Below are 22951 nucleotides of genomic sequence, written 5' to 3'. Positions count from 1 at the left end.
TATAAGCAAAAAAGTCTGACGATTTTGAGAAAAAAAAACAATATTTTGGACTTTTTGCTATTAAACATGTCCAGTAAAAGAATTTAAAAAATCAAATTTCATTATAAATTTAGGCCAAAATGTATTCTGCGACATGTCTTTGCAAAAAAAAAATCCCAATACGTGTAAATTAATTGGTTTACGTGAAAGTTATAGCGTTTTCAAATGGCGGTATAGATAATGGGATTATTTTGTTTTTTTCTGGCATGGAGATGCTCAGTGACTTTTAGCGGGACTGCGGGACTGTGACGGACATTTTGATACTGGGTGGAAACTAACTTGGTGTCACTGACACAAACAGTGACATCAATTCAGTGGTCAGTGCTAAAAAAAGCACTGACAGTGTACTAATGGCACTTTGGCAGGAAGGGGTTAATGTGAGGGGCGATCAAAGGGTTAACTGTGTGCTGGGAGTGTTTTACTAGGGGGCGGGGTGTTCTTCACTGTAAGCACACTGATCGGGATGGCTGTACTGTTCACAGCCATCCCAAGCAGTGTGCGGGAGCTGACAGGGAGAAAGATTGCTTGTAAACAAGACAATCTTCCTCCCCGTCGGAGATGCTTGGTAATCATCAGGCTCCGGCGGGTAATTACCGGCTGGGACCTCTACCCGGAAATGCAAAATTACATATATATACGTGATTCTACGCACAGGTGCCACCCTGTAGCAGTATATCTGCTATAGGGCAGTCCTTAAGCAGTTAATGGGCTTTACATATTTGTTGAGTTTTTTTAGCTTGGGGTAGGTTTATTTCAAATAAATAGTATCATGTATTTCTGTTTTATAGCACTCAATAAAATTTGCATGACCTGTCATTCGTGCACTGCACCATGTACATATTCAGGTGAACTGGTGCACGCTAAATCTCTTCTGTGTCTTGTATGATAAGATATCTGTACTATGCTTTCATATAATGAAACTGTGTATGCCCATTGTGTTGATAATGAAAATAATTAATGTTTAGAATTCTCTTCATGCTTTTAGATCATTAGCTCATTTTATTTGAACAATATTTAATGTATCATTTTTGTTATATTTACCAATTAATCCACAATAGCTTTATTTTACATTTGCATATTCACAACACTTTAAAGCTGAACTCAATGCAGATACAGATGACACACATTCATTCAGCTCAGAACACATTTATACATTATTAAAGGGGGGGGGGGGGTTAAACAGTGTAAGGATCTAAATTGACCTGGTATCAGCCTCTTGAAGTTTGTGTATAACAATGCTGGAGTGTAGTAGGAAGTAGCAGAACATAAAACAGATCATGTGCTGACAAAGAAACATGTTCATAGGAAGAGAAAGCAGAGTGAAAGAGAGATAAGCTCATTGCTGTGCTGCTTCTCCTTTCACTGTCCGGTCACAGGCTGGGGGTGGGTCCAGTAGAACCAGGACTCAGATGAAGTTGGTTGAATGATACTGGACATCTAACAGAAGTCCAGTGGGAAAGAACTTTGGATTGAAAATTAATATTGTAGCACAAGCTGTTTTTTTTAATTATCTTTCAATGAACTATTTATTTTTACTTAGTTACAGTATTTTTGGCTGATATTTTGCTTTAACTGCGCTTTCTTGCTGAATTTTCTCCATGATAATATTTAGCATGCAAATAAGTACCTGATTACATTACATAGTAATTACATTACATACATTACCTATATACATTACCTACTGGTAAAAACAAGACGAAAAGTTCTCTATAAACATAAAGCAGTATTAAACCAAAAAGCAAACCTTTATTATATTGCAGCTTACCAAGTCTTAGATGTGATGACCTGATAATTCAGCCAGTAAATCTGTTCTTTTTCAACAGAACAAGCTCCCCTTCAAATGTAGCAGTTAGAGGGTTGATACAAACTATTTACCACTGGCAGGAGTGCTTACAATGGTTTGCTTTTATTCACTTACTGTAAACAACTTTATCATAAAAGGAAAATAACTGTTGCTTTAACTACTTGTGTAAATGCAGTGTGAGCTGGAGTTTTGCTTTACTTTGTTAGTGTATCTGCTAGTACATTTACCCCCCCCCCCCCCCTCCAGACTGACAATGCTGCTGTCTATTGTGCCCCCTGTGCTCATTCATTCAGAGTTGTGCCTCTCTAATACCGAAATTGTGTTACTGGCCAGATCATCAGGTGAAAACAGAGGGAAAAAGACTAAAAATAAGAAAACTAATGATGTGGCCACCACATCTAACGATTGGTAAGCTGCAATATATTACCTTTTTGGTTTGGGGTTTAATACTACTTTAAGTACTGTCCATAGTCACCAACTTGATTCTTTTAATTTACAGAGAGAATAGAAGATAAAACTTGAGTGGTTGCTTTGGCTAAGTTCTCCACTTTTCCTATGTTTTATATGATTCATGTATTGTTGAATTACAGGGTTATTTAGCTGAGCTGCTTGGGATGAAACACTACATGGATGTCATGATGCTTTTAACGAAGGTGGAACATACAGAAGCTATTTCAGATGAATATGTTACTGTCACAGACACATCATTCAACAATGTTCCTGTGAGATTATATGTGCCTAAACGACAATCAGAAGCACTAAGAAGAGCTGTTATCTACATTCATGGTGGTGGATGGTGTTTAGGAAGTGCAAGTAAGTGGCATGTAATTAATGATTTGTGTGGCATTGTCATCTAATAAGACATACTGAAGAAGACAAAAAATTCTGCTGGAAAAAATAAGCATTTATTTCTTTTTAAACCTTTCTAGCTAATGATGACAAAAGTAAATGAACATATGACAAAAGCTGCCATATACATTATATGGCCAAAAGTATTGGGACACCCCTGCAAATCATTGGATTCAGGTGTTCCAATCACCTCCATGGCCACAGGTGGATAAAATCAAGCACCTAGGCATGCAGACTGCTTCTACAAACATTTGTGAAAGAATGGGTCACTCTCAGGAGCTCAGTGAATTCAGCGTGGTATCGTGATAGGTTGCCACCTGTGCAATAAGTCCATCCGCAAAATTTCCTTGCTACTAAATATTTCACACTCAACTGTTCACAGTCAAGTGGTATTATAACAAAGTGGAAGCAACTGGAAATAACAGCAACTCAGCCACAAAGTGGTAGGTCACGTAAATGACAGAGCGAGGTCAGTGCATGCTGAAGTGCGCAGAAGTCGCCAACTGTCTGCAGAGTCAATAGCTAAAGACCTCCAAACTTTGTGTGGCCTTCAGATTAGCACAACAACAGTGCATAGGGAGCTTCATGGATTGGGTTTCCATAGCAGAGCAGCTGCTTCCAAGCCTTACATCACCAAGTGCAATGCAAAGCGTTGGATGCAGTGGTGTAAAGCACTTTGCCACTGGACTCTAAAGCAGTGGAGATGTGCTATCTGGAGTGACAAATTGCGCTTCTCTGTCTGGCAATCTGATGGATGTGTCTGACAGAACACCTTAAGGATAAATTAGAGCGGAGACTGTGAGCCAGGCCTTCTCTTCCGACATTAGTGGCTGATCTCACAAATGCATTTCTGGAAGAATGGTCAAACATTCCCATAGACACACTCCTAAACCTTGTGGACAGCCTTCCCAGGAGAACTGAAGCTGTTATAGCTGCAAAAGGTAAGTCAACTCAAAATTGAACCCTATGGACTAAGACTGTGATGCCATTAAAGTTCATGTGCGTGTAAAGGCAGGCGTCCCAATACTTTTGGCAATATTGTGTATAATGGGAAGAAAATTAGGTGTCCCCAAAGGAACGAATCAAATTTTAGCTGTAATTTGTAAAGCTGAACTCCAGGCAGACCATAATTGTGGTTCTGTATTCACTAATACATCAATAAATGTATTTTGTAACTGAAAGCTGTGGAAGTAGTGCTTATAAGAAGTATGCTGATAGGTGGAGGTAGCAGAAAGACAGATGGACGCATCACTGTGCTACATCTCCTTCACCGTTCAGTTAAGGGCTGGGAGGTGGGTCTATGACAGCCTGGGGTCAGAGGAAGTGGGCTGAATGATTCTGACTGAGGCTATCTAGTGGCTTAAAGAAGTAACGCTTTTGCTGCTATTGCAGCAAAAACAGCTTTTTTAATTTTAACTTTAATGGACTGTTACATTTTTCATACTGGGCTTCTACTTCAAACTCTGAATGGAGTAAATAGACAATGATCTGTATATAAACCTACTTCAAATGTTATTTTTCAATAGTTATATGATCTGATGCTTGTCCTTAAAAAAAAAAAATTGAAACACGTGAAGCAAAGGCTAACCATTCACGTTGTTCTAGGTTAGCATATAAAATGAAAGCTAAGATGTAACTGATGTTGGCTATAGAGTCTAGTCCTTAGTCATACCCATCTGGTTTAAAATGAGCTGATTCTTGTTTTTCTCATAGGAAGATGCTATCAGCCAGGCCTTTAGGTACTTAAGGTTACTACAGCTTTTGGACAAGCTGGAACCACACAAGGCAACATGTTCTCAGGTTTTTGTAATCGAACATGAAAATTATGTTGATTTCAATTAAGATTTGATGGAATTGTTGTCTTGCTCAGTTCAGCTTTTGAAATTCTCAATTTCATACCTGGCATGTGATAACGAATACACAATGTGTTTTTTTAGTGTACACCCATTACCTGTACATTTATACAGTCATTAATAAATGCCTGACATGGCTTATAAACACAGTGCTCCAAACTCGAGATGGAACAAACCTCCAGTACTTGCCAATTCTATTACTATGCATTGAAGCTTGGGCGTCTTTGACAACACCCAGAATTGTCTGCTTATATGCAGTTTTTATTTCCAGAAATGTCCTTGTTTTTTAAGCACTGCCCATAGGAAAATAACACTTTTCCTCTGAATGTTAAATTTATATTTTGGAACAAATGAATGTTCTTGGTGCTTCTAAATAAAAGAATAGTAATAAATACACAAAACAGTGATTTATACTTGTATTTAATCACACCAGAAAAGCTCGTTGTACACTGATTGATATTCGGTATTTTCAGCAAGGACCAACCAAATTTCAATCAGTGTGTGGCCACCCCTGCTCAATCGTTTGACTGACTTCTGTCAAAGGTGCATTCAGGAAAACCTCCTGATGTATTCTGACTGAGGTGGGTCTCTCTATTCAAACAACAATGCATGTGTAACATGATAGTAAGAATACAGTGTCCCAGCAGAGGGGATTCCTCCATCCACCTCGTTTATGCTGATAGAGGAATCTGTGAAGGCCCAGCCAGTGCACCTTGCACTGGCACTATTTATTTAATTTTTCTTCACGTGTTTTTCACTTGCACTTTTGTCTGTGTTTTTCTCACTTGGATGGATAATATGGAATCTTGGGCCTACTCTAAAGTCTAGGGGAAGGATGTGTGGCCATGAGGTTCCTTCCTTTTCTGAAACAAGGTGTCTCTCTTTGGGGGAGCCCCTCACCTAGTACAGAGTTGTTGGCTTTGACTGACTATAAGGAAAAGGGTCTGCCAGGTCTATTGGCTAGTTGGACCAAATTGAGCCTTGTACCTGTCAGGAGCCTAGTGCCTTGGAGGGTCAGAGTAGAGTCTCTTTCTTAGGGAGGTGGACTGTTTTTTCACATGTACTTTTTTTTGTACACTTACGTGTTTTTTTTTTTTTTGTTTATTTTTTGTGTACTACTGAGGGTGAAAGAAAATCTGTTAATTTTATCCATTTAGCCCACTGGCTGGAAAAAAAAATAGCCGTCTATGGCCAGCTGAAGAATAGTAATTTTGCACTAATCATTTGAAAGATCGATTCAGGAGTAGTGTAAATACCTCTTACTTAAAGAAAAAAAAATGATCCGCGAAACCCAATCCAGACCTTGGAGAATAAGTTTTATGCGCTTGTCTATCAAAATGGTTGAAGTCATAATGATGAATCACAAAGTGCAATAATCCATAGCAACCACATTTTAGCTCATTGAAGTCATATAAAAGATGAATATAGCTGGTATGGGTTGCAGCATTATGTATATATAAATATTTTGTCTTATTTATTAAGCCCATTAGAATGCTATGTAATATTGTCTGTAATGTTTCTCGGCAAGAGGTGGATGTGGTGACATGAGTGGAGCTAAATAGTATTAAATGACAGTAAGAATAACATGCTCACATGCTAATTAAATTACCATATGCCAATTCTTGCTGATATGTATCTGCATATCAAAATGTTTTGCTGAAGCAATGTTCCAGTGATAAAGTCTAATTTAATACATTTACACAGCATATGGACATGTAGGCTAGCTTCCCTAAATAAAACAAAAACTCAAGGAACCCATTCATACAGTATTCAGTTTTTTCATATGTATTGGAATGCAGATTATTACTTATATCATATCAGTCTGACACTTTTAATTACAGCCATGAAGCCATATGATATTGTGTCAAGGCAAACAGCACAGCAGCTCAACGCGATGGTAGTGTCAATCAAGTAGGTTGTGTTTCTTCTTCATATGACAGCTACGCATTAGCTTGTTTACTAAATTATATTCTAGAGCAGATTATAAACAAGTACGTAAAAAATGTATATTTAAACAAAATCTAAGATAACCATGATCAAGATAGCCTTTGGAAAATACAAAATGATGTGCTTCTAATTTCAACAATTTAAATGTTGGAGCAATGGTGTCAATGTGTGCAGAGTAAAGCTGGATTAAAACCTAATAATGCCTCAGGGACAGATCAGTTTCCAGGCCTCCCAGCTTTTATTATTTCTACTTCATGAAGTCTGTGCTACTGTTACTGGTCTGTGAAGATTTCACTAGGTGTGAAATTAATTCCAGCCTGGCTGCCAGTTAAGTAAATTTGATTTTCCTTTTCAGATTTCTAATAATAAAAGCTAGAGTGCTGACTATATAATATATGATATTTACAAGTAATATAAATGGTTCTCAAGACAATCACATGCATGACAGATAAAAAAAGAGGCGCCTGGTTATGTGTCATTGCAAAATTAATTTAATCAAATTTGCTCTTCACCAATGTTTCCTTGCAGCAGGGGACTTTACCTAAGTACTAGTCATGGACCACGCAATGAAATATGGAGAATTGTTAAATAAATCATCTTGTTTTAGTTGAAATAGTTGCATATAGCTCAGCAAAGAGCTACACAGTTTAGTAATAGGCAGTCGTGATTCATACATTCCATAATTTTATGCAGATTGGGCAATCTCCATGCATATGCTCTGAAGAGTAAAACAAATATCAGAGTCTACAATTTTCCTGGCTTTCAAATTGATGTTCCCATCACTATTTCTCAGAAAAACCTCACTCAACATCTATCAACCTCAAAAGAAGTAAAAAACAAGGCTTGGAACTTTGGTCAAGCCCTGGTGTGAGGGTTGGCCAACAACAGAAAAATCTCTTAATCTTCAAATATTCTTTTATAAAAGAAAAGAAACCAATCCAATCACTGTAAACATTGGCTATTAAAGTGTATTTCCACCTTTGCAGCCACATTGGGATAACACCCAATTTATAATTGTTACATTCTCCATTCGCATAGCATAACTTATAAGAGAAGAATGGGATTCATAAAAAAATATACTGTATATACAGCACCATGAAAAAGTATTCATATCCCTTGAAATTTTCCACATTTTGTCATGGTACAACCAAAAACGTAAATGTATTTTATTGGGATTTTATGTAATAGACCAACACAAAGTGGCACATAATTGTGAAGTGGAAGGAAAATGATAAATGGTTTTCAAAATTTTTTACAAATAAATATCTGAAAAGTGTGGCGTGCATTTGTATTCAGCCCCTTTACTCTGATACCCCTAATTAAAGTCTAGTAGAACCAATTGCTTTCAGAAGTCACCTAATGAGTTAATAGAGTCCACCTGTGTGTATAAATACAGCTGTTCTGTGAAGCCCCCAGAGGTTTGTTAGAGAAAGTCAGTGAACAAACAGCATAATGAAGGCCAAGGAACACACCAGATAGATCAGAGATAAAGTTGTGGAGAAGTTTAAAGCAGGGTTAGGTATTAAACAAAAATCCCAGGGGTTGAACATCTCACAGAGCACTGTTCAATCGACCATCCGAAAATGGAAAGAGTATGGCACAACTGCAAAACTACCAAGATATGGCTGTCCGCCTAAACTGACAAGCCAGGCAAGGAGAGCATTAATCAGAGAAGCAGACAAGAGGCCCATGGTAACTCTGGAGGAGCTGCAGAGATCCACAGCTCAGGTGGGAGAATCTGTCCACAGGACAACTATTAGTCATGCACTCCACAAATCTGGCCTTTATGGAAGAGTGGCAAGAAGAAATCCATTGTTGGAAAAAAAGCCGTAAGAAGTCCCATTTGCAGTTTGCGAGAAGCCATGTGGGGGACACCGCAAACGTGGAAGAAGGTGCTTTGGTCAGATGAGACCAACATTGAACTTTTTGACCTAAAAGCAAAATGCTATGTGTGGCACTAACACTGCACATCACCCTGAATACACCATCCCCACCATGAAACATAGTGGTGTCAGCATCATATTGTGGGGATGCTTTTCTTCAGCAGGGATAGGGAAGCTGGTCAGAGTTGATGAAAAGATGGATGGAGCCAAATACAGGGCAATCTTAAAAGAAAACCTGTTAGAGTATGGAAAAAACTTGAGACTGGGGCAGAAGGTCATCTTCCAGCAGTACAATGACCCTAAACATACAGCCAGAGCTACAATGGAATGGTTTAGATCAAAGCATATTCATGTGTTAGAATGGCCCATTCAAAGTCCAGACCTAAATCCATTTGAGAATCTGTGGCAAGACTTGAAAATTGCTGTTCACAGACGCTCTCCATCCAATCTGTCAGAGCTTGAGCTATTTTGCAAAAGAAGAATGGGCAAAAATGTAACTCTCTAGATGTGCAAAGCTGTTAGAGACATCCCTGAAAAGACCTGCAGCTGTAATTGTAGCGAAATGTGGTTCTACAAAGTATTGACTCAGAGGGGCTGAATACAAATATATGCCATACTTTTCAGATATTTATTTGTAAAACATGTTGAAAAAAATGTATTATTTTCCTTCCACTTCACAATTATGTGCCACTTTGTGTTGGTCTATCACATAAAACCCCAATAAAATACATTTACGTTTTTGGTTGTAACATAAAATTTGAAAAATTTCAAGGGGTATGAATACTTTTTCAAGGCACTGTATATAGTATATACACACCTAGCTGGATGCAGCATCGGTCTGGTGCTGCATCTGTCCTCTGCCACTTCTAAGACTGAGAACTGATCGATCAAAGACCTCCGATCGCTTAGTGCTCAGTCTTCAGTGAGCAGAAAGCCAGAGACTGTCAGTCTGGCTCTCTGCTCTGCCCCTTCAGCGTTCACTGGAGCACAAGGCTGTGGAGGGGGCAGGAACCGCTATCTTAGGCTCTCAGCAGATCACTGAGAGGCTGGACCAGCTGTCGGTTCAGGCATCTGGGTGAATCCCAACCCCATGGTCGGGGTCTTTTCAGAGCCTGGACAGGAGTGTCTAACGCTCCTGATCCATCACAGCTGCATGTCTTATTCCAGCATTCTGGTTTTGGCTATGATGCACTCTCCCTGTCTGTCTGTCCACCTGCAAGGTGATTGATGTGGCCAGTTTCTGGGTGAACAAACCTTATTTAATCCTGCCAAGCTTGCAGTCTCATGCTTGTGGTATCGCATTTGTAACAGGTGCTGCAAGCTCCCTGAGTGTCTGTTCTGCTCTGCTGTTTGGATTCCCTTGTTGACGACCTTGGATTGGATATTGACTACTCTCTGAACTCTGCCTGCCTTTTGACTACAGATCTGACCTTAACTATTCAGAACCTTGCCTGCCTTTTACCTGGACTATCATTGAACCACTCTGCCTGTCTTCCAAGCACAAGTACCTGTTTGCTTTGCTCAGTTCACGCCTGCCTCGGTATGGTGGCCAGGCACCATAGCATTGTGTATAAGTACCGGTAGGCCTACTTGCCTTATGGGAAAGGGGGCTGCTATATGTATAGCAGAAGCTAGCTATAATGTCTGACCACCTGCATGAGGGGTAGGACTGACAATATCACAAGCCTTTAACAAAAACATTTTTCTGTGAAAATGGACTCTGTACAGGCTCATTTACAGTGGGGCAAAAAAGTATTTAGTCAGCCACCAATTGTGCAAGTTCTCCCACTTAAAAAGATGAGAGAGGCCTGTAATTGGCATCATAGGTAGACCTCAGCTATGAGAGACACAATGAGAAAAAAAAATCCAGACAATCACATTGGCTAATTTGGAAATAATTTATTTGCAAATTATGGTGGAAAATAAGTATTTGGTCACCTACAAACAAGCAAGATTTCTGGCTCTCACAGACCTGTACCTTCTTCTTTAAGAGGCTCCTCTGTCCTGCACTCATTACCTGTATCAATAGCACCTGTTTTTGAACTTGTTATCAGTATAAAAGACACCTGTCCACAACCTCAAACAGTCACACTCCAAACTCCACTATGGTGAACACCAAAGAGCTGTCGAAGGACACCATAAACAAAATTGTAGATCTGCACCAGGCTGGGAAGATGGAATCTGCAATAGGCAAGCAACTTGGTGTGAACAAATCAACTGTAAGAGCAATAATTAGAAAATGGAAGACATACAAGACCACTGATAATCTCCCTCGATCTGGGGCTCCACGCAAGATCTCACCCCATGGGATCAAAATTATCACAAGAACGGTGAGCAAAAATCCCAGGACCACACAGGGGGACCTAGTGAATGACCTGCAGAGAGCTGGGACCAATGTAACAAAGGCTACCATCAGTAACACACTACGCCACCAGGGACTCAGATCCTGCAGTGCCAGACGTGTCCCCCTGCTTAAGCCAGTACATGTCCGGGCCCGTCTGAAGTTTGCTAGAGAGCATTTGGATGATCCAGAAGAGGATTGGGAGAATGTCATATGGTCAGATGAAACTAAAATCAAACTTTTTGGTAGAAACACAACTCGTCGTGTTTGGAGGAGAGAGAATGCTGAGTTGCATCCAAAGAACACCATACCTACTGTGAAGCATGGGGGTGGCAACATCATGCTTTGGGGCTGTTTCTCCGCAAAGGGACCAGGACGACTGACCCATGTACAGGACAGAATGAATGGGGCCATGTATCGTGAGATTTTGAGTGCAAACCTCCTTCCATCAGCAAGGGCATTGAAGATGAAACATGGCTGGGTCTTCCAACATGACAATGATCCCAAGCATACCGCCCAGACAACAAAGGAGTGGCTTTGTAAGAAGCATTTCAAGGTCCTGGAGTGGCCTAGCCAGTCTCCAGATCTCAACCCCATAGAAAACCTTTGGAGGGAGTTGAAAGTCCGTGTTGCCCAGCGACAGCCCCAAAACATCACTGCTCTAGAGGAGATCTGCATGGAGGAATGGGCCAACATACCAGCAACAGTGTGTGCCAACCTTGTGAAGACTTACAGGAAACGTTTGACCTCTGTCATTGCCAACAAAGGATATATAACAAAGTATTGAGATGAACTTTTGATATCGACCAAATACTTATTTTCCACCATAATTTGCAAATAAATTCTTTGCAAATCAGCCAATGTGATTGTCTGGATTTTTTTTCTCATTTTGTCTCTCATAGTTGAGGTCTACTTATGATGCCAATTACAGGCCTCTCCCATCTTTTTAAGTGGGAGAACTTGCACATTTGGTGGCTGACTAAATACTTTTTTGACCCACTGTATTTGCTCAGGAGATTTGCAAACTGTACACCAAGTCCAGAAACTGTCTGTGCATGTAAACACACCTCCAGCAGCAATGCAGGAACCAGAGCCCAAGGTTAATCTGCCTGGCCATTTTTCTGATGACCTTCATATGTTTTCTAACTTTAAAAACAGTTGTATGCTATATTTTAAAATTAGACCACATTTTTCTGGTTCTGAAGCACAGCGGGTTAATCTGATTTTTACATGATTGCAGTTGGATCCCGAGTCTTAGGCTTTTAGTCTCCCTGCAGAAGACCCAGCTCGAGGGTCAGTTGAAGCATTTTGTAAGGCCCTGGGTTTACTCTATGATAATCCTGACTATGCCTACTCAGCAGAGACTAAACTAGTTCACTACATCAGGGTAAATGCACTGCTGAGCAATACTGTTCTTATTTGCGCTGCTGGGCACCTGATTCAGGGTGGAATGACCCAGCTCTAAGAAGCCAGTTCAGGTTAGGCTTCTCAGACTCCATTAAGTACTCTTTAGTTCACTACCCTGAACAAAAGTCATTGAATGAAGCCATGCAAGTATAGACATGTATAGACAGACAATTACGGGAAAGGTGTACAGAGAGGTTTGTTTCGTTGACCCCTGGTACACTGCCCACTTCCTTATCAGCCCTTCCTGGGTCCTCTCAACGTCTCCAGGAGGAACCCATGCAAATTGGCGCTACTCTTTTATCCTCTGGGGAAAAGGCTAGGAGAAGATCCTAAGGACTCTGCTTATACTATGGCAACCATCGCCACTTTGTCACCAGCTGCCCTAATAAGCCAGGATACGCCAAAAGTCTACAGCGGTTGGGGTTTGCTTCTTTAAACTTTTTGTTCCTGCACAACTTCGTTCTGCCACATTCTCTCATCACCTCTCAGCTTTCATTGATTCTGGCTAACTTGTCCCCAAGTTATGCTGCCTCTGCCGATGTGATCCAGTCTGCCTCTGCACTGGTTATTCTGGTCCAGCCTATGCCAATTGAGCCTCCTGTTTTTTCATATTCAGGACTTTCAGTAACCTGGCCTCACCCTGCTGCAACTACAACTGCTCAAACCTGTCTAAGAAGTTCCATCCATACTTTGGATATACTGCCCCATTCAGCCAGGCGGGGGCTCTCGACCTTTTCTTCAAGCCACTCTGCATTCAGCCTGTGTTCCAGATATCCAGTGTGACAGGAGTGACTTTTGGGGGTGGGGGGACCTCTGTATCATCTTCCCAAATTCCCATTATGTTTAAGGCACCCTGTGCCTGTTAAGGGGTACAGGGTGTGTATGTGAATGTCTGAGTGTTGTGTATAGTGTGTGTTCCTTTGTTCTCGGCCACATGGCTGTCCATTGTCTGTTTGCCATGTGCTACCCCCCATTGTGCTGTGTCTTCCTGTCCAGCCAACTATTATGGGATGTACTGTTTGTGTATTGGTGTGGGGGTTGGTCAATGTCCTTTGCCATGTGCTTCATCCCATTGTTCTGTGTCTTGGTTGGATGGGGAGGGGTGATGATGTATTTCCTGTTCTTGGTTGTGTTTCCCCGCCCTCTGTATATATCCTGTGTTTTGTGTTAAAATAAAAAGAGTTGGCTTCCTGTTTTAAGAAGAGCTGGGTGCTGTCTTTTTCCTGAGGGATTTCAAGGGTGTGGTCCGTGGATGGTGTTCGGACAGGGGAAGCTGTGGTATAACGAAAAACTCAGTGCGGTCTGGGTTCCGGTTCCGTTACATCCAGCTTAACTACAGTGACATGTTGTGACAGACCCAACCAAGACAGGGTCTTTTGGAGAAGGCTGCAGGCTAGCCTCTTGCCTACTGACTATGGGCCCTGTTTTTTGAGGGGGCTCTATTCTTTGGTCGGTGTGTCCCTGGGGTACCTTTTTAGAGTAGTTTTACTTCAGATTCAAGGCCATGTCTCCCGAAAATATATAGCATTGCCTGCTTCAACCCCCCTCCTAAACTCAGATACTCTAAGCAGATGTTAATATAATTAGCTAAAAACAACCTGATGCTAAAGCCTCTTGCTGTAATCTGTTTATTAAGGTGTGATGTGTTTACTGTATTACTTGTCTACCGTCTATTTACCGTGTCTTTGTAAATTGAGTCACCTATTGTTTCTGTCTGTTGGTTAGTCCTCCTGGAGGTTCCTACATGATGGGATTAGTTTGGTGTCAACATGACCTTGTTCCCTAATTAGTGTGGAATTATATCCCGATGTGTAATGTTTGTCTTTATCGTTCATGTAGGGACTGTCCCTATTTCTGAAGTGTATAAAATTCTGTATTTCTGTGCAATAATCAGTTCCAGTTACACCTAAGCTAGTGTCATCTAATCCTTGGGTGCAATGTCCAGCTACAATACCTTGGTTCTGTGTCCCAGCAGTGAGGAAGAAGTTCTCTGATGAAAGCACCCAGGCAGGGTGCCAGGCGGTCCATCACACGTCACTTGCTATCCAGCCTGACATTACTGGTTGTCTGTCTACTGTCAAGTTTGGCTCCATAGACTCTGCCTGCGAACCAACCTGACCTCTCTGGTCCCCTGATCTTTGTCCAGCTTGATGGTCCTGTGCCGCATCTTCAGCCTCTTGGCCCTGTGCCAGATGCCCCTGATGGTCCAGTGCTTAATGTCCAGCCTGCTTTTAAAGATCCGGGGGCCCCTCCTTAGAGGGGGGTAATGTCAGGAACATCTAGTGCTCCTGATCCATCACAGCTGCTGATCTCATTCCGGCATTCTGCTTGCTGTACTTCTTTTCAGTGCACACCACTGAAATGCGGTGGTGTGAACTGGGCAGGAAGGAGATTGTGCATTTTACCTTATCTTGCGGCAGAACTGCGTTGAAATAGCCGCTCAATGCAATCCTACTGCATCTGGTGTGAATGTACCTTGGGAACACCAGCTTTGTCTTTGGCACTAGTTAAAATTTCACATTCTGAATGTACACAAATCTTTCCTACAATAAAAAACGTATTCCAAGATATTAGTCTTTTTTTAAAAAAATGGTTCTCATAATGTATTTTCTTTTTTTTTTCTTAGCTACCGACTGGCTCCCAAGTATCACTTTCCAACACAGTTTGATGATGTGTATGCTGTAGTGAAGTTCTTCCTACAGCACAGTATCCTTGAAAAATATTCAGTCGACCCAAGTCGGATAGCTGTGTCTGGCGACAGTGCAGGGGGAAACTTAGCTGCAGCAGTAACCCAAGAGGTACGACTTTCAGTTCAATAAACGTAAATTTTTACAATGGAAAACATGCCAATTCTTACTGGAAGAATTAATTAAAATAATTGGAAAATATGTGTTACTATCACTGATGAAAAGATATTCAATGTTAAAATGATAAACTTTTCCCATATAGGTACAGTATGTTCAACTGTAGAATTGAAAACATATACGTAGATGTACAAAGTTACTTTTGTATTATATACAGTATGTCTATTGAGGGGGGTAAGTAAGTAACCTCAGCCTGGACCCAAACTACATCTTCAGACATTTGAAATGTATAATGTATATACTGTATATTACTTGTTCCACTTTCCAGAATATCTGTATTTAGGTTCAGTCAATCTTGTGAATCATACACCATGCCACACTGTGTAGATGGGTGGATGACATCTGAAGCTCCCAACTCCCTTTGTCAACTCCAATACACTGCCTGAAACAATTTGTGAATAGGGGGGGGGGTGTCTGATCATTCATAGGATTCTCTCCCTCATTAACAAGTCATTTTACAGTCAGTGTGATCAGTGAGATAACTTCACAATGGAGGAGAGGGCAGGAGGGGGCATGTCCCCATTGGATCATCTTTATTGCAGCTGAGTCCATGGAACTAAAGCTCATAACAGCCACAGCATTGGAAGTTCAGCAGCAGGAAGAGGACAGGGCAGCCCTGCAATGAAGAGTTCTACAGAATCCAGCAGTCTGCACATTGTGGGATATACTTTACAGGTAAGTAATGTAACTAAAACTAAAGAAAAAAATGTTTTTAAGCTAAACTTCAAATTTAAACTTGCTCTCCAGGCAAGAAGTTAAGTAACCATATGAATTATATTTAAATGAGCTGTTTTACCTGCCATATAATTTGTATTTGTGTCCATCAAGTTCAGAAATTGACCCATCCCTGACACACGGCACAGCCCTGTCTATCATAGGTCTATCTTAGGTTTATCTGCTGTGGTTTCACTGACAGGTCCACCACCCTGTGACTGAATAGACAGACTGAGAGGCTGAACAAGCTGCCGGTCCAGGTGTGTGGGTGAATCCCGTCATTAATGTTGGGATCTCTCCAGAGCCTGGACCTGCTCAGTGATGTCAGATGTCAGAGGAATTTAGCCTGCTGTAAGTTGAAAAGGGGTTACAGAAGTGCAGAACTAAGTGTAGCCAGGTGTCGGCTATATCATTATGCCTTTCAGGGACATTTACATGTGAGACTATGATTAATCCTTTTCCCCCTAGTGCCCAATACTGGGAATGCTACATCACTTGCTATTAGCAGAGTCAATCCAGGTCTTCTGACAGTAACGGATCTTGGGACCTGTAGTCCTACAACCAATACATACTGTATTTCTGAGCGCTGATTGAACTACAACTACCAGAAAGATGGCAAACCAGATTGATGCTGACTCAGCAGATAAATTCTACAAGGGACTGGATTGCTCTCTTGGTATAGGATGTAAAGCTGCACACAGGGGGACCACCGTTTTCCTTCAGAGATAGATTGTTGGACAACTGCTGCGGGATTCTACACATCAGCTTAGCACAGCAGGGACGTTAATTGCCACATCGGGATCGCCTCAGCTTCTCTGCATCAGGATGGTGACTGTCCAGTCTTCATACAGACATCTCTGTCTGCTGCTCTGACAGGCCATCAGGTGGTAATTCTGCACTTCCCTGCAAACAGCCATGAGCCTAGGCAAGGACTCTTGTTCTTAGGAGGCCATTCTATACATGGGATTAGTAAATGGCAGATGCCCAACCTCTTTCTGTCATCACTCAAAGACAATGCATGCAGAAACCTTTACACCTCCGTATCAGGAGATCTTTGTTTTGAGCAGTACCAAAGCCTATCTCTTTATCTTCACTGAATTATCAGTATTCACTACCATTTATGGGCCCCACCATTGCTAGCAGAAGACAACTGGCACCATCATATCAGCAACTTTAAACATCGTAGGACTCAAGTTGCAATCTCTAGTTAAGGGGACCTCTTCCCTTAAGGCCATTGTTATTCAAATTAGGATACTCACACTCACCAGCCACTTTTTAAGTACACCTTGCTAGTACCGACAAAAAGCTCCCTCTTGTCTTCAGAACTGCCTTCTACACGACATAGGTGTTGGAAACATTCCTCAGAAATTTTGGCCAATATTTAATGAGTTACAGTGGCCTTTCTATCATCTCAAACCAGTCTGCCCATTCTCCTCTGACATCAACAAGGCATTTTAGTCCACACAACTGCCACTCACTGGATATTTTTTCTTTTTCAGAACATTCTCTGTAAACCCTATAGATGGTTGTGCATGAAAATCCCAATATATCAGCAGTTTTTTTAAATACTCAGGCCAGTCCATCTTGCACCAACAACAATGCCATGTTCAAAGTCACTTAAATCCCCTTTCTTCCTCATTCTGATGCTCAGTTTGAACTTCAGCAAGTCGTCTTCACTACGTCTAGATGCCTAAATGCATTGAGTTTCTGCCATGTGATTGGCTGATTAACAATTCATGTTATCAAGCAATTAAATAAGTGTACTGATTAACAATTCATGTTATCAAGCAATTAAGTGTACCTAATAAAGTGGTGAGTGTATATCTATTTATGTTGGGGGTAGCACTACATAAGTGCACACCTGTGACCCATTGAAGACATATTGCCCAAAGAGCTTTGGCCATACTTCTCCTTTATTGAGCTCAGGTCTTTATTACTCTGTACTCTCCTCCTTTCAACTATGACTCCGTCTATGAGTACTGCTGCTAAGATTGGACAGTAGAGTGCAAGAGGTTGATAGCAAGTCAAATGCAGATAAATGTTCTGCTTGCATTTACATTTAAATAAAATAGATTTCATGATGTATTACAGAGCTGCAATTTGTGTCATTTAATCTTCCTGGAGTTCAGCTTTAGGATATTTCAGAAAATAATAGCTGAGCAGGTTAGGATAAAATGTGATCTGAGAAATCATGAGTAGTGGAAGAATATCTAAATCTAACAATATTTGAATAATTAAAAGGTAGAGCTTTTTTTTTAAATAATTTAAAGTGGAACTACACTGCATCTGAGCACCACAAACCAAAAACACTATTTAAATAATTTTTAATATTCGAAGCAAACGCCCCTCTCCATCCATGTCTTTGTGCTTTATTTTGCTGAGTAATGTCTTTGAAAAACAACTCCTAGCATTTCTGGCTACAGCCATCTTGAGTAAAGACAGATGATTCATGTAGTGTCTGCATCCTGGAATCCATCTGCCCTTAGCTCAGTCATGCAGACAGGAGGGTGTGCTCAACTGAGAAAGCCCCCCCTCCTCTCCTAAAGACTCCTGGGATGTATGACATAATTTGCCTAGGCAAGAAACCATGAAGTATTATTATTATTATTATACAGTATTTATAAAGCGCCAATAGTTCGCTCAGCGCTGTACATTACAAAGGGGGACAGAACATGTGACAGAACAATACCAATACAATGCAAAACATGAGGGGATTGAGGGCCCTGCTCTTTCGAGCTTACAATCTAGGAGGGAGGGGATGGTGGCACAGGAGCAGATAGCTGTGGGGGATGGAGTGGTAGGAAGAGTGGAGGAGGTCGGTCAAGTTAGCATAGGGTAGGGTAAGCTTTCCTGAAGAGATGGGTTTTCAGGGTGCGCCTAAAGGAGAGGAGAGTAGGTGATAATCTGATGGGTTGGGGCAGGGAGTTCCAGAGGATGGGTGACACCCTGGAGAAGTCCTGGAGGCGGGCATGGGAGGAGGAGACCAGGGAACTAGAGAGAAGGAGGTCTTGTGAGGAGCGGAGTGTGCATGCTGGGCGGTACTTGGATATTAGGTCAGTGATGTAGTTCGGGGCAGTATGGTGGACAGCTTTGTACGTCAGTGTTAGGATTTTGAATTTGATCCGTTGCGCAATCCGAAGCCAGTGGAGAGATTGGCAGAGGTGGGTGGCGGAAACGGAGTGGTTGGAAAGGTGAATGAGTCTGGCAGCTGTATTCAGGATCGACTGAAGCGGGGATAGCCAGCGGTGAGGCAGGCCAGTGAGGAGGGAGTTGAAGTAGTCGAGTCGTGATATGATGAGGGAGTGGATGAGCTGTTTAGTGGTTTCTGGGGTAAGGAACGTGGCAATGTTGCGGAGCTGGAGTCTGCACGAGTTTGTTAAAGATTGGACTTGGGGCTGGAAGGATAGGTTGGAGTCCAGAATGACACCAAGTACTCTGGCCTGCGGGGCGGGTTTGATGGTGGCGTTGTTGGATGTGATGTAGAAGTCAATGGAGGGTGGTGTCCGGGCTGGGGGGAAGACAAGAAACTCAGTTTTGGAGAGGTTCAGTTTAAGGAAGTGGAGCGACATCCAGTCTGATATGTTGCTCAGTAGGTGTGTGATTCGGGCAGAGACCGAGGGGGTGAGGTGGGGGGTTGAGAGATAGATTTGTGTGTCGTCGGCATAGAGGTGGTAGTTGAAGCCATGAGAGTGTATGAGTTGGCCAAGGGAGGAGGTGTAGATGGAGAAGAGAAGTGGCCCAAGGACAGAGCCTTGAGGGACCCCAACAGAGAGGGGGAGTGAGGGGGAGGTGGTAGCATTATAGGTAATGCTAAAGGAATGTAAAAAAACAAGGTCAAAACAAGTAAATATAATATACCCTCCTATCTATTTACTAGTGCTAGCAGCATAAGGAATAATAATAGTCAATGTTGATTGAGAGTGTGACAGGTACTGATACTGGTATAGGTTACCGACAGATCCACTTGAAATGTTTTTCTTCTGGAAATGATGATTGTGTGATATACACATAGTGAAGTCCTGTAGACAAAATTAGCACGGTATTAAGAGAATACATCAGTGACTGAATAGTTATGAAAGTCAGGATCAAGATGACATCTACTGAAAATCAGTAATTGCAACTCCCATACAGTATTTCTGTCACACACAGTTTCACTTTAATTCTTCCACAGGTTGATAAAGTAAATGGTTTGTAGCATCCTGTTAAAATAAAATGCTCTTCATGCTGGTAACAAAAATAAACTATGTGTAATAAGGGCAAACATTCAAGCTCTGATTAAATTGTTTAATATAACTTTGATTTGATTTTTACAGCTGTTACATGACCCTGAAGTCAAAGTGAAACTGAAGATTCAAGCATTAATCTACCCAGTTCTGCAGAGCCTTGATCTAAACACACCATCTTACCGAGAAAATGGCAACATGCCTATACTGTCCAGGACACTCATGGTGCGTTTTTGGAGTGAATATTTTACCACTGATCGAAAATTATTTGAAGCCATGCTCTCTAACAGACATATACCATCTCAAGAAGCTCATTTATTTAAGTTTGTAAACTGGAGTGCTTTATTGCCTGATAGCCTGAAAAACAACCACATTTACCACAAGCCTCAATATGGAGACTCAAGTTTTATAAAACAATACCCAGCAATTTTGGATACAAGAACATCTCCATTGTTATCAGAAGATGACAAATTAAAAGGTTTGCCATTAACATACGTCATTACATGCATGTATGATGTCTTAAGGGACGATGGCTTTATGTACGTATCAAGACTACGGCAAGCTGGGGTTCAAGTAACACACCACCACTATGATAGCACCTTCCATGGTATTCTTTTATTAAATACATTGCCCTTTGATTTGGATATAGCCCACCACATAGTAGAGGAATACTTAGGCTGGCTTGGTAACAATCTGTGAGAAGAGTACAGAAACCAGAAAGGTAAATAATTTTACTATAATTTTGATGCATCTCCAGATATGTGACAATTAGAACTGGGAATTGTCATTCTATATTTCTAAGCAAGGTCTAAAATGTGAGAACCCTATACACACATACTGCTCTACTGTCCTTTTGACATTGCCATTTACTGTTCGTATAAACATAAGATGGCCATTATTCAGGAATTTTTCAACATGGGGTATCCGTAAGTAATGCTAAAACCATAAATATAACCCTGAGACGCACTGTGGATAATAAATCTGTTTAGTAGCTGTATAAAGATCATGCCTGCTCTGATAATCATATAGGAATATGTGTGCATCTGCTGAAAATTAGCTTTTAGCGCTTGAATACTTTCCTAATGACCATCCACTATCTAATGGCTAGGGTTAACTTTATCTTTTTTTGTTATGAGCAATTCATGTTGTTTCTAAAACTTGATACCTATTAAGTTGATCTGTCTTTGTTTAACTATGTGATTACTAAAAGATAATCCAGACGCAAAGACAAGCAATGGCTCCAAAACCGCTTGATTTTTTTCAACAAAAATGTATTAATTTCAACAAAAATCTTCCTTTAAAATTACCTGTAAAACCTCTCTTCTGTAGACATCCAAAAGACCAGCAGACTCAGAGCTGCCCCCTTCACTCTCCCCCCGCAGCTACATAAAGATAATGTAGGGAGATGAAAGGCGGGGCAGAGGAGCTGGGTCAGCAGCACAAAGAGTAATTGGACACCCACAAAAGAGGAAAGGGCCTATGCTTGGAAATTGAGTCTATCTGTCCTAGTCAATTTTCTAGTAAGTTCAAAGGCAAGGGAATAAAAAATAATTTGTGTAAAGGACAAACACTGCAAAGAGCAAAATAAAACTTAATTTTTTTGTGATTTTATCTGCTTTTTTAAGTTGGTAACATGCAACTCTTTAGGTTTATGCACTGGTATTTTGCAAAAATGTCTGTTCTGAGATAGCATCATTCCCCAAGTCAGTAATCATGGCTAACTGTACCTCAAGAGTCCATAGACTATTAGATTCCTACATAATTTCACTTATTTTATTTCTTCTGAAATTTGAATTGTGAATGTTTATACTTTCTATTCTTGACAGGACAATAAAGACTATTCAGGTGGGAAACTACTAAAAAGCAGTGAAAAAAATCTTTGTGTTATCACCTGGTGCCTAGACTCTAAGCCTATAGAAATACTTATCACCTGGGAGGCCATCCTTTTTTCTACAGTCATAGAAAAGAGTTAACCCAACACATTCCTATAAACACTCAACCCACACTAATATTCAAGTGAAGACTTGGAAGTCAGCAGCTAAAATACATGGCAAACATATCCATACTAAAGAAGACTTTCGAGCCATCAGTCACATGAGATACTATGCTAATAGTTATTTCCCAACTACAAATGCTTTCAGTCTAATTTAGAAAGTTGCTGCAAAGCATTTAAGTCATGTGAATAGTCTAGTAGTGCTTTGCTACGACTGGTATCTCTGGGTGGGTATTTTTTTTTTCACCTTCCTACATGTTTGGTTATGCAATAGTCAAACTCACTAACATTGCCTAAGTAACCCTTGGGTAAATAGATTTACATGCCCATTAGTATTTAGTTAACTCATCAGTATGTTGGGGGGGGGGGGGGGCTACTGAATGGGCGCCACTGCCTGGCAACACGGGGGAGCCGTGCTTTACAGGCCGCCTGCCCTACTAGATTAGAGACAATAAATGAGAGTTGGCACCCTCAGATGGCCATTTCTTAGACCACCCCACCAGGCCTCACATTAGGAGGACAGTGTCTTTTCTCTAGCTTGTTGCATTGGTCTGTTCTTACCTGTGCTGGCACTAGACTACAGAGTAATTTCAGATTAACAGTGCAGAACATTAACTATCCTCCACCATTTCTTCAGCACAGTACACTTGCCTTGCTCCAGCCCATACATTTGGAAAGGGACACTGTTTTGTTCCGAGGCCACACTTTGGTGATCCTGTCCCTAAGAAAGCTCTGTACTGCAGCAGCCCTAATATAGGGACCCACTACTGAGAGCGGCATATTTAAACTAACACCAAACCACCCTCCTGACTGGAACTTTCCATCACAAGCCACCACTATCCCATCGATGTTACACAAGAACTTGTAATCACTATTACTCATTTACACTTTATCCTCCTTGTTGCATACACTGTGTGGGCACTCATGAGCTTATCTTCATTAGGTGACCAGACCAGATTTTGCAGAACTTTATTACTGAGGTGTAATTCACTATATTAGTACATGGATGTTACATTGCTCCCCATCAGGGATGT

General features: G+C 41.1%; 1 protein-coding gene across 1 annotated transcript in view; it reads left to right on the top strand.

Annotated features, from left to right (window-relative positions):
• AADAC (arylacetamide deacetylase) overlaps window positions 1–21787 on the top strand; it is a 45603-nt gene extending 23816 nt beyond the window's left edge. Inside the window, exons 2-5 of the mRNA XM_089672634.1 lie at window positions 2434–2656; window positions 6387–6456; window positions 14750–14921; window positions 20015–21787. Of these exons, the coding sequence (XP_089528760.1) occupies window positions 2434–2656; window positions 6387–6456; window positions 14750–14921; window positions 20015–20623 (1074 nt within the window). The 3' untranslated portion in view covers window positions 20624–21787. The remainder of the gene's footprint in view (window positions 1–2433; window positions 2657–6386; window positions 6457–14749; window positions 14922–20014) is intronic.
• The last annotated feature ends 1164 nt before the right edge of the window (window positions 21788–22951 follow it).

The sequence above is a fragment of the Staurois parvus genome, unplaced genomic scaffold (genome assembly GCF_062004578.1).
Source record: "Staurois parvus isolate SC_StPar_1 unplaced genomic scaffold, SC_StPar_1.0 ptg000131l, whole genome shotgun sequence".
Taxonomy (NCBI): domain Eukaryota; kingdom Metazoa; phylum Chordata; class Amphibia; order Anura; family Ranidae; genus Staurois; species Staurois parvus.
This window is presented reverse-complemented; position numbering and strand designations above follow the sequence as displayed.